This window comes from Mchenga conophoros, linkage group LG3 (genome assembly GCF_057382185.1).
Source record: "Mchenga conophoros isolate Kocher_MC1m ecotype Shallow Benthic linkage group LG3, M_conophoros_male_GT1.1, whole genome shotgun sequence".
Taxonomy (NCBI): Eukaryota; Metazoa; Chordata; class Actinopteri; order Cichliformes; family Cichlidae; genus Mchenga; species Mchenga conophoros.
In genome coordinates this window covers 29,815,704-29,828,475 of record NC_140528.1, presented here as the reverse complement: position 1 = coordinate 29,828,475, position 12,772 = coordinate 29,815,704, and the positions used below count along the sequence as shown (strand labels likewise).

The 12,772-nt window shown below is 42.2% G+C and overlaps 1 protein-coding gene across 3 annotated transcripts; it reads left to right on the top strand.

Annotated features, from left to right (window-relative positions):
- Positions 1-1,966: 1,966 nt before the first annotated feature.
- Positions 1,967-12,728, top strand: LOC146578075 (endoplasmic reticulum chaperone BiP-like). 3 transcript variants are annotated; one of them, XR_014889879.1, is made up of 10 exons: positions 1,967-2,390; positions 9,724-9,858; positions 9,952-10,183; positions 10,280-10,417; positions 10,483-10,595; positions 10,696-11,086; positions 11,175-11,412; positions 11,502-11,669; positions 11,817-12,559; positions 12,623-12,723. XR_014889879.1 is itself a non-coding variant. In XM_085256415.1 (9 exons), exons 2-9 carry the CDS (start codon positions 9,746-9,748, stop codon positions 12,326-12,328), a joined length of 1,905 nt encoding a protein of 634 aa, XP_085112541.1. In that variant the 5' UTR covers positions 1,967-2,390; positions 9,724-9,745; the 3' UTR covers positions 12,329-12,728. The 3 variants fall into 3 exon arrangements, 2 of the variants coding, with proteins under 2 accessions (XP_085112541.1, XP_085112555.1); XM_085256415.1 differs by having other exon boundaries at positions 11,817-12,728; XM_085256429.1 differs by lacking the exon at positions 1,967-2,390 and adding an exon at positions 6,714-6,736 and having other exon boundaries at positions 11,817-12,728.
- Positions 12,729-12,772: the final 44 nt, after the last annotated feature.

The window sequence follows — 12,772 nt, the reverse complement described above, 5'->3', positions numbered from 1 at the left end:
AAAATCCAGCACTTCATGAACACCATGATGGAAACCTTTACTTTGTGTAATGTAAGAAGTACTCAGATAACCCTCAGAGGCTCTAGACTTTTACATAGAGAGATTATTCCCTCTGCGAATTGCTACCTTATCGTGCTGGAGGCATTTGTGTGATCCTAGGGGCTTGTCCGGGGCCTTTTGCCCCCTGGTAGTGTCCCCCATGGTAAATTGATCCTGGGTGAGGGACCAGACAAAGAGCGATTCAGAAGACCCTTGTGGGCATATCACAGAGGGAACAGTCTACCCTGCCCGGGGTAGGGTGCCCCAGGGCGAGCGTCGGGTGGCCGGACCTTAATCCATGGGGCCCGGCGGGCACATTCCGAAAAGAGGACATGGGCCCATCCTCCTGCAGGCCCAACACCCACAGGAGGTGTCGTAGGGGTCGGGTGCATTGTTTCCCTGGTGGCGGCAGCAGCAAAGGCCCTGGAGGACTGAACCCTGGCTACCAAGACTGGTGCTTGGGTTATGGAATGTCAACTCTCTGGTGGGGAAGGAGCCGAGATGCATGAGGTTGAGAGGTACCAGCTAGATATAGTCGGGCTCACCTCAACGTATGGCTTGGGCTCTGGAACCAGTCTCCTGGAGAGCGGCTGGACTCTGTCTCAGTCTGGAGTTGCCCCTGGTGAGAGGCGGTGGGCTGGGTTGGGTTTTCTAATATCCCCTCGGCTTGCTGCCTGTACGTTGGGGTTCTTCCCGGTAATGAGAGGGTTTGTTCCCTGTGGTAAATACAGTTAGATAGAGAGAGGTGGGAAGGTTAGTTGCAATATAGTATAATAAACATAATACCACTTTACAGTAAGAAGCTTAAATTACTGATTGATTACTTGATTCCTTTAGCTCAGCAAAAGCGATTGTTGTCTTTACTTTGTTGTCATCTGTTTTTAATTACACAGAATTAAAGTAGAAGGCAGGTAAACTAACTACAGTGATCAATCGGTCTATATACAGCCATAAGTGCTTTGACTGAACATTCTGATACATCACTGATCTGCTGTATTACTCAGAACTTCCTGCAACATCACCTCAGGTATGCCTTGCTGTTACTTACCTGCATATTAGCAAACATCTCCTCTTCAGAGTTTTAACAAGCTGATTTCATTATCGCTCTTTTTCATTTGTATCAGTGGGTTTTTTAGTGATGCAAGCAGTCAAATGTGTCTGTATGTTGTGCTTCACTTAATTAGCAGCCCAGGTTTTCTTTTGTACCTCAGGCATCATCACAAACCTGCCTTTCATTCATTTATTATGCACAGCTAAGATGCACAGAGATTGTACTTCATCAGTCTGAGAGGAGAGGCCATGTCCTGGTCACGCGCCTGGCACACTTCACTGCACATGTCCCTTCACACTTCCTGTAACTGGGAAAATCCTGGTCATGTGATCAAACAGAAAGTGTTAGTCAAACATCAAAGCCATCACTCAAATTCACATTTTTAAGTGACACAAGGTGTAATGGAGTAACTCTCTCATCAAGTCTTAAAACAATAAAACTGAAAAATAGAATAAAAAATAAAGAAAGAATAAAACAAAAATATCCCTCCAGATCTTTACACCCAACACCAACAAATTCATCCTTGAATGGCCTACTGCAAATTAATGGGCAAAATAAAGAAAAATAGAGAAATAAAGTAAATCCTCTCAATATAGCAAATAATTGCAAAACTAAAAAGGGTTAGTATAGTAGTTAAAAAAAAATCACCATGTCTTTTTAAATTCTTAAACTAATTTGCAGAACAACAGATTTTGTCTTGTTTTAAGCTTGTTTGTTTGGCAAGGAACTGAACTCTGTTTGCAAGTGCATAGCTCCACTCTCCTCAAGCCACTTCATGACAACAGTCTCCTACTTTCCTTGCTAAAAACTCGAGATTTAACCATATCCATGTTATTTGTTTTAGACTTCTCATGGGCCAAGATAACCAAATTCCTCTTTCTTTTATGTAACGAAAGTGAAAGAATTTTACTAAAATTATTGTGATAGCATCAGTATGTGAAACGAGGAACCTGGTGACGGCAGAGTTGAAAAATGGGGCGGGTCTGAATGACGCAGAGAGAAACATTTCTCTACCAAACTGAAACTGTGAGAAGAACAATGTATTAGTCTCCCACTGACTGTACACATATAGATGTATTTTTGAGTCGTTATCTCACAAGTCGCTGTGATTTTGATGACAGAGATTTGAAGTTTCATTTTGCTCTGCACTGCCTACTAGGAAACCTGACACTGGTTCTCTGCTGAGTGCTGCCACAAACAGAGCACGAAGGGAAAGAGAAACTTCTAAAGGTTATCGCTGCTCATACTATTTTATTTTCTAAAAGAGAGGATTCAAGACTTCAACAACAAAGTCAAGCAGGTGAGACTCGAACTGGTGCCGGTTGTCTTAAATTGGGGTCTAGGTTGGTGCATAGTCAGCTAAACTGGCAAAATCATAAATTACAGTAGTCTGTGTTTAAGAAGTAAGAAAGGCTATTATTTAAAAATGTTGAGTGACTTAAAAGTCTCCCACTCAGATTGGAGGAGGGCGTGTCTGGTAGCCATGTGAAGACGTGTTGTACAGGGCTCCTCAATGGACTAACTTTTTTCATAATTCCATTGCTCCAAAACTAACGAACTTTTAACAACAGTACGATAACACGCCCGTGTGCTGCTCTGAGGCACTTTTTACATCTTCAAGGCTACGGTGTACGAAATATGAGCAAAACTAGATCGGGGAAAGAGCAGGCCGCAAAAGCCTCGGACCTGTCACGGTTGTTAAAGAGTGGACTCAGGCGCGGAGCTCAGAAATAATGACAGTGCATTTATTTACAGTGCAGCAAGGTGACAACAGTTCAAATGTGCAACAATGGTGATAGTGCGTCCCTCCTTCCGTGTAAGCCCGTGCGTGGTAGTGAGTGCCCGTCTCTCCTCCAAGTGCTTCCTTAGTGTCCGTAAATCCTCCGTCAATCTCTGGGTGAACACACACACACGCACACAGATATACACACACTGGCAGGTCGACCGGTCAGGGCGCCGTCAGATCCTGACAGGACCATGCTGAGGACAGACCGGAGGCACCACCCCATGACATGAGTGAGATTATGAGAGCTATTGCTAGCTCTGAAAAGAGGATATTGGACCGTATCGATTCAAGCACGAAAGATTTAAATGATAAAATAGACACAATCAAAGAAGATCTGGAGAAGCAAGAGACCCGTTTGGAAAGTGTTGAGTTTGCTTTGAATACTTCTTCAGACCGGACAGTGGAGTTGGAAAACGAGGTTAGCAAGCTGAAATCGGACGTTGCTAAGTTGACCAGCAAGTTGGACAACATCGAGGGGCGACAACGCCGGTGCAATGCACGCATTGTAGGGGTGAAGGAGGGCTTTGAAAACACCGGGAAACCTACGGCAGTTATTGCTACAATGCTGATAATAGTTTAATAGTAATATAGATAATATAAGATAATAGTTTAGATAATAGAATTCTTCCCAAGGTTTTAGATTGCCAATACAACTCTATTGTTATCTCAGACCATAGTCGAGTACAATTAGATGTAAATTTTTATGAACGCTCAAGTCAAAAACCGGCCTGCTTGATCCTTTACTCCTAACTAAAGACTCATTTAAAAAAAATGGTCTCTGAGCAAATACAGTTTTTCTTAGAGACAAATCAAACCCAAGGGATGAAAATGACTGTTGTATGGGAGGCATTAAAGGCCTATCTTAGAGGCCAGATAATTTCATATGTATCATTTCAAAAAAGAAATACTTACAACAAATGAACAACCTAGCCAACAGTATAAAAGAGTGCTTAAAAACTGCTTATATGCAGAAAATCCAACACCAGACCTCTATAAGAGAAAATTATTACTAAATTCAGAATACAAAATTCGGTCCATTCAGCAAACAGAACGTTAATTTTTCAAATCAAGGTGTTACGTTTCGGTGTTGTCAGTGTTTTGTTTTTCCGTGACTGTCATGTATTTCCTGTTTTACTTTGAAAGTCTGTGTTATCTTAGTGTGTTCAGTTTACATTTCCTTGTCTCGTCAGGTCTAATTTGCCCCATCTGTGTTCCCTCCTGTGGTCCATTCCCTGATTGCTCCTTCTATGTATTTAAGCCTTGTGTTTCAGTGTGTCATGGTCGCGATCTTCCCCGTGTTGTAAATAGTTTGGTGTTTTGTTGTAAATAAATAGTTTGTTGTAAATAGCTGTAAATGGGTTTTGTCACTACTTTCGTTTTGAGACACTTTCGTTTTGGGATTTTGGTGGAGAGCCTTAGTGTTTTTCCTCGTGGTTTTATTTTCCTTATCTTTGTTTTTCTACGTTGCACCCCGGTTGCCTAGTCCAGGGTGTAACAAAGGCAAAAGTTCTATGAACATGGAGAAAGAGCCGGAAAACTTTTGGCACATCAAACTAAGCAATCCATATCAGCTAACATGATTTCTGAAATCTGTAAAACCTCTGGAGAAAAGACGTCCGATCCGAAAACCATTAATGACCAGTTTAAAATGTTCTGTTCCAGTCTTTATACTTCAGATCCGGTTGATGAAAAAAAGATTGCTGAAACGCTTGATAGATTACCGATTCCACAAATATCTGTAAATGACAGAACAGAAATTGATAGAGAGATAACCATTAGTGAAATTGTCAAAGTGTCATGATGAAATGGAATTAAAGGACTCAGGTGCGAGACTCCTTGCAGAGTGACAGTGAATTTATTCACAGTGAAAAGGTGAGTCAATAGTTCGAGTCTGTAATTCAGAAAGAGCAGTGCAGTTATACGATGACTTCTCCCCGCAGTGACAGTGCTGTAATAATCCAAAACCGCTCCTTGTGCCGGCTCCTCCTCCGATCTCTGAATCCTGAGGGCAGATGAGAAAAGCACACGCACTGTAATACAACCGTCTCTCTTTCACAAGCTGAGTATACTAGCCACGATTACGCTACCCGGTTTAGTTCAACGTTCCAGCGTTGGTTGTGACTCGACTGCACCGTTAAATAGGGCTGCTTCAGATCAGTTGTAGCCGGCGAAGTAATTACAGTGGGGCAAAAAAGTATTTAGTCAGCCACCGATTGTGCAAGTTCCCCCACCTAAAATGATGACAGAGGTCAGTAATTCGCACCAGAGGTACACTTCAACTGTGAGAGACAGAATGTGAAAAAAAAATCCATGAATCCACATGGTAGGATTTGTAAAGAATTTATTGGTAAATCAGGGTGGAAAATAAGTATTTGGTCAATAACAAAAATACAACTCAATACTTTGTAACATTACCTTTGTTGGCAATAACAGAGGTCAAACGTTTACTATAGGTCTTTACCAGGTTTGCACACACAGTAGCTGGTATTTTGGCCCATTCCTCCATGCAGATCTTCTCGAGAGCAGTGATGTTTTGGGGCTGTCGCCGAGCAACACGGACTTTCAACTCCCGCCACAGATTTTCTATGGGGTTGAGGTCTGGAGACTGGCTAGGCCACTCCAGGACTTTCAAATGCTTCTTACGGAGCCACTCCTTTGTTGCCCGGGCGGTGTGTTTTGGATCATTGTCATGTTGGAAGACCCAGCCTCGTTTCATCTTCAAAGTTCTCACTGATGGAAGGAGGTTTTGGCTCAAAATCTCACGATACATGGCCCCATTCATTCTGTCCTTAACACGGATCAGTCGTCCTGTCCCCTTGGCAGAAAAACAGCCCCATAGCATGATGTTTCCACCCCCATGCTTCACAGTAGGTATGGTGTTCTTGGGATGCAACTCAGTATTCTTCTTCCTCCAAACACGACGAGTTGAGTTTATACCAAAAAGTTCTACTTTGGTTTCATCTGACCACATGACATTCTCCCAATCCTCTGCTGTATCATCCATGTGCTCTCTGGCAAACTTCAGACGGGCCTGGACATGCACTGGCTTCAGCAGCGGAACACGTCTGGCACTGCGGGATTTGATTCCCTGCCGTTGTAGTGTGTTACTGATGGTGACCTTTGTTACTTTGGTCCCAGCTCTCTGCAGGTCATTCACCAGGTCCCCCCGTGTGGTTCTGGGATCTTTGCTCACCGTTCTCATGATCATTTTGACCCCACGGGATGAGATCTTGCGTGGAGCCCCAGATCGAGGGAGATTATCAGTGGTCTTGTATGTCTTCCATTTTCTGATGATTGCTCCCACAGTTGATTTTTTCACACCAAGCTGCTTGCCTATTGTAGATTCACTCTTCCCAGTCTGGTGCAGGTCTACAATACTTTTCCTGGTGTCCTTCGAAAGCTCTTTGGTCTTGGCCATGGCGGAGTTTGGAGTCTGACTGTTTGAGGCTGTGGACAGGTGTCTTTTATACAGATGATGAGTTCAAACAGGTGCCATTCATACAGGTAACGAGTGGGGGACAGAAAAGCTTCTTACAGAAGACGTTACAGGTCTGTGAGAGCCAGAGATTTTCCTTGTTTGAGGTGACCAAATACTTATTTTCCACCCTGATTTACGAATAAATTCTTTACAAATCCTACCATGTGGATTCATGGATTTTTTTTTTCACATTCTGTCTCTCACAGTTGAAGTGTACCTCTGGTGCAAATTACTGACCTCTGTCATCATTTTAAGTGGGGGAACTTGCACAATCGGTGGCTGACTAAATACTTTTTTGCCCCACTGTACATACAGGTGCGACGCTTCCAGCTCCGGACCCACCCCTCGGGTCAGCTGCCGTGCCGTGCCACGGCTTCCAGAGGTACATGTCTCCGCAGCAAAACACATGCACAAGATGGAGAGGAGACACGACACAGTACACACAAACACCCCCAAAAAGTGGCAAGGTAATCGGTGAGGACCACCTAACCGTGACACAAAGTAATTAAATCAATGCAAAGTAACAAGGCACCAGGACCTGATGGTTTCCCTATTGAACTATATAAAATATTTATAGACAAACTAGCACCAATACTCAAAGATGTATACCAGGAAATATTCTTTCAAGAGAAATTACCAGATACTATGAAACAAGCCATAATTTCTGTGCTGTACAAAAAGGGTAAGGATCCCTCACAATGCAGCTCCTACAGACCGGTGAGCCTCTTAAATTGTGATTACAATATTCTCACAAAAATCTTAGCTAATAGAATCGATCTTACACTGCCAAAAATTATTAATCCTGATCAAACCGGCTTTATACCAGGGCGACAGTCATTTTATAATATGCACCGCCTATTTAATATTTTATATGCATCAGAACCAAAAGAAAAGTCAGAAATAATAATTTCTCTTGATGCAGAAAAGGCCTTCGACCGTATAGAATGGCCATATGTTCATGTGGTCCTAAATAAATTTGAATTTGGCCCATTGTTTCGAAAATGGATTAAAATACTGTATTCCTCTCCAGTTGCAGCAGTGAGGACAAATAATGTAACCTCTGACATTTTTCAGCTTGGTAGAGGCTGCAGGCAAGGCTGTAGTTTATCTCCCTATCTTTTCAAGTTAGTAATTGAACCTTTAGCTATCGCTCTTAGGGAGGACGGTCAGGTTGCCGGAATCTCTAGGGTCGGGACAGTGCACAAAGTATCATTGTGTGCAGATGACCTATTGCTGTATATATCTAATCCAACGGGATCAATCCCTAAACTGCTCAAGGTATTAGACCACTTCGGACGCATATCTGGATGCAAATTGAACTATTCAAAAAGCCTACTGTTCCCTATTAATAACATAGAGCAAGATTTCTCTGCCTTCCCTTTTAAATTAGAAAAAGAAACGTTTAAATATTTGGGAATAAATATAACCCGTACAATGAACGAGTTGCGGATTCATAATTTTGACACTTTGTTAGAACAAACATCACAAGATTTTAAAAAATGGGCAACACTTCCGATCTCATTAGCAGGCAGAATAAATATAGTTAAAATGACGGTCTTACCAAAATTTCTCTATGTTTTCCAAATGGTTCCTGTTTTTATAACCAAATCAAGTTTCAAAGATTTAAACAGATTAATAGCAACATTTATTTGGAAAAATTCAAATCCCAGAATAGAAAAAACATATTTGGAAGTACCAAAAGAGGCTGGTGGGCTAGGGTTGCCAAATTTTATCTTTTACTACTGGGCGGCTAATATCACCAAATTATTGCACTGGAAATATGTTTATGAGAACAGCGAGGGTGAGGCTTGGGTAAAAATGGAACTGATGTCAAATCCACTTCCCCTCCTAACCTCATCCCTAGCTCTAAATCAAAAACAGAAAATAACAAATAACAAAATAAAGAACATCTATTAAAATATGGCTTCAATTCAGAAGGCACTTCTGTTTGCAACAGGTTAGTAATTTTTTTCCTGTTGCTTTTAACCCTTTTTTTTTTTGCCATCCATTTCAGATAAAGCATTCCAAATTTGGCATAATAATGGTTTGAAGTTTTTTTACAATATATTTTCAGGAGAAACTTTTAACACCTTTGACGCTCTGCTGAGAGATTACAATATACCAACCTCACATATGTTTAGATATCTGCAAATACGACGTTTTGCAAAAACATTGTTTCCTTCTTTCCCCTACCTACCTCCTAAAAATCAAGTGGATACCATTTTGGAAATGGATCCTTTTGGCAAAAGGAGAATCTCCGTCATATACAAACTGATACAGAGCTTAAGGCCTATTACTTGGGAAAAAACTAAAAATAATTGGGAAAAAGACATTGGGGTGGATTGATCTGATGATGAGTGGAGATCTTGTTTGAATCGTATACATACTTCCTCCCTTTGCATGCGCCATGGTTTAATTCAGGTTAAAATTCTTCATCGTCTTCATTATACAAGAGAGAGGCTTTCAAAGTTTTTCCCAGAAGCCGATCCTGCCTGTCCCAGGTGTGGATATAATCCAGCAAATGAGGGTCACATGATGTGGTCTTGTCCGAACCTGGATAATTACTGGGGAAATATATTTAAAGTATTATCTCACATCAGTGCGCAAAATTTAGTGCTTGATTTCCGCATTGGCATTTTTGGAGTTATGCCATTTCAATACAAAATTAGTAAATCTCAGGAAAATGCCATAGCGTTTGCTACGTTGCTTGCCCGTAGACTTATTCTATTCCACTGGAAGTCTGATAAGGCTCCTTCATACATACAATAGTTAAAGGAGGTGCTTTTCTTTTTACCACTGGAAAAACTTAGATACAGAGTTCTCTCATCACAACAAAAATCTCTGCGACTTGGAACCCATTTATTGACTATATAGAAACGTGTTTTCCAGACGTGTGACATACGTTTTTTGTTTGTTTTTGTTTTGTTTCTGTTTACATGAGCCTCGGGTGGGGAGGGAGGGGGGGATGTTTCTCTTTTTTTTTTTTTTTGTATAATGGCAACGTTTTCATTATGTATTGTGACCATGATTTGTGAAAAAAAAATTAAAATATTAGTTTAAAAAAAAAAGTCATTCACTCAGTCAAACATTTTATTTTTACAAATCGCAACAAACGTTGCACAGTTTTGTCAATATATTTTAAGTTGCTAAAAGAACACTGGACTGATTCTACTCTAGGTACAATAACACAGTCATAAAATATTTATAGTATTTATTCTCTAAGACCAACTTCAAGTCTGCCATGGTTCTGGGACTCACCAAATCACATCTGTACCATTGGCTTTTTGAACTTGGGAGGCTTAGTCCACTTATTGATCTCAAGGCCACATTGATTTATGTTGTATTTCTTTTATACATTTCTCCTTGTAGATTGGAGAGGAAACAAACAAAGATGAAGCTGTTGTGGGTTGTGATTCTGTTAGTCGGCACAGTGTTTGGCGCCGCCGATGATGACAAGAACACTGGGACTGTGATTGGGATTGATCTGGGGACCACATACTCTTGGTAAGTCACTTCAGACTCTTTAAATAATGACACGATACCACTGTTGGAAAAAAAAAGTGAGATTCAGACTGAATTCAAGCTGTTATCTTGCAGTGTTGGAGTGTTCAAGAATGGGCGTGTGGAGATTATTGCCAATGACCAGGGAAACCGAATCACCCCCTCCTACGTGGCCTTCACCAGTGAAGGTGAGCGTCTGATTGGTGATGCTGCCAAGAATCAGCTGACCTCTAACCCTGAGAACACCATTTTTGATGCCAAGAGGCTGATTGGTCGCACATGGGATGACTGGTCTGTGCAGCAGGACATCAAGTACCTGCCCTTCAAGGTGAGCTTGTAAACTGAAAATAAAACTTGTTGGTTCTTTGGGTCATGTTTGAGCTAAATTCTTGTTAAATTAATATTGATGTATATTACTGTGAAGGTTATTGAGAAGAAGAGCAAGCCCCATATCCAGGTTGACATTGGTGGTGGCCAGGTTAAGACCTTTGCTCCTGAGGAGGTCTGTGCGATGGTGCTGACTAAGATGAAGGAGACTGCTGAGGCTTACCTGGGAAAGAAGGTACAAAAATGCTAATCTTAATTAATTGGTGTATCGTCAAATCTAACTTTATCCTTTTTCCTCAGGTCACACATGCTGTGATAACTGTCCCAGCCTACTTCAATGATGCCCAGCGCCTGGCCACTAAGGATGCTGGTACCATTGCTGGTCTGAATGTTATGCAAGTCATCAATGAGGCGTAAGCATCCAGTCAAAATGAATTTGATCATCTGCTATTTGAAACTGTAAAAAATGTCCCTGCCCCCCTTCTAACAATAAGTTCTCACTGTATTCTTTAGAACTGCTGCTGGTATTGCTTATGGCCTGGACAAGAAGGATGGAGAGAAGAACATTCTTGTCTTTGATCTGGGCGGTGGCAGCTTTGATGTTTCTATTCTGACCATTGAAAATGGTGTATTCGAAGTGGTGGCCACCAGTGGTGACATTCATCTGGGAGGTGAGGACTTTGACCACCGTATCATGGAGCACTTCATCAAGCTGTACAAGAAGAAGACTGGCAAAGATGTGAGCAAAAACAACCGTGCTGTGCAGAAGCTGCGTCGCGAGGTCGAGAAGGCCAAGAGGGAGCTATCTGCCCGGCACCAAACCCACATTGAGATCGAGTCATTCTTTAAGGGGGAAGACTTCGCTGAGACCCTGACTCGTGCCAAGTTTGAAGAGCTGAACATGGTAAGATATTAATCTGGTTTTGAAAATATTGCATATCAAATCCTAATGAAGAAGCGGTAGGACAACTTGTGTGTTCTTTAAAACCCAGGACCTGTTCCGGTCCACCCTGAAGCCTGTACAGAAAGTGCTGGAAGATGCTGACTTGAAGAAGTCTGACATTGATGAGATTGTCCTGGTTGGAGGCTCCACTCGTATCCCCAAAATCCAGCAGTTGGTGAAGGAGTTCTTCAATGGCAAAGAGCCATGTAGAGGCATCAACCCTGATGAGGCTGTTACATATGGAGCTGCTGTGCGGGCTGGTGTGCTTTCTGGAGAGGAGGACACTGGTGAGTCATGACTCTTAGAAAATTTTTATTTAATAGGGTTGAGCTTTCAAATGTGATCCTGTTTACTAAACCTTTTCCTTCACTTGCAGGTGATGTGGTTCTTCTGGATGTATGCCCCATTACCCTTGGTGTTGAGACTGTTGGAGGAGTAATGACCAAGCTGATCCCCAGGAACACAGTGGTGCTCACCAAAAAAGCCCAGATATTTTCTACAGCCTCTGATAACCAGCCTATTGTCGTCATCAAAGTTTATGAAGGTAAGAGTTTGGATATAGTTTTTTCAAGTTCCAATCTAGTGCTTTATAAAAAGAATCCAATGACAAGAAACACGTGACAGTTAAATTATATGTTCCACAAGTCTAATTGTCACCTTTTTTTTTTTTTTTTTTTTTTTTTTTTTTTAGGTGAGCGTCCTTTGACCAAAGACAACCATCTTCTGGCTACCTTTAACCTGACTGGCATCCCCCCTGCTCCTCGTGGTGTACCGCAAATTGAAGTCACCTTTGAGATTAACTTCAGTGGCATTCTGCGTGTCACTGCTGAGGACAAGGCCACAGGCAAAAAGAACGAGATCACAACTAACCAGAACTGGCTAATGCCTGAGGACATCAAACGCATGGTGAACGACGCCAAGCACTTTGCTGAGGAAGACAAGAAGGTGAAAGACAGGATCAATGCTCACAATGAGCTGGAGGGCTACGCATATTCCCTGAAGAACCAGATTGAATCCATTGAGAAGGCAGTGGAGGAAAAGATTGAGTGGTTGGACTCCCACCAAGATGCTGACCTGGACGACTTCCAGGCCAAGAAGAAGGAACTTGAGGAGGTGGTTCAGTCCACTATCAGTACGACCTGTGGTAGTGCAGGTGGTCCACCAGCAGATAGCAGTAAGCAAAATGAGAAGGATGAGTTGTAGGCAGGTCTGAAGTCTTATCACTCCTTGGCCCTCTGGCATGTTGGTGTACATATTGGACTGATGGGACTCAAATTGTGAGAGGAGTGGTGGCAAAGGGGCTGACCATAATAAATTGAGTATGGGCTGACCATACTGAGAGACTTTAAAATACGTTTCAGTGTGTGGCTGTACTCAGGTGGTAGAGCAGCTCATCTACCAACCAGAAGGTTGGTGGTTCGCAGTCTGCACCAGGTCCTCTGGTGGTCAGAGCCCTCTGACAGGGCCCTCTGGTGGTCAGGGCCCTCTGACCACCAGGTCCATCATTTACCAGGCTCCTCCTGGTAAATGATGGGCGCCCAAATCCTTCTCAGAATCATAATCCAACACAGCGATGATGATGAGCAGAAATAGACGACATCATTCTGCTAAGATGTTGATCAGACTCATGTCTTTGATTAAGAACAA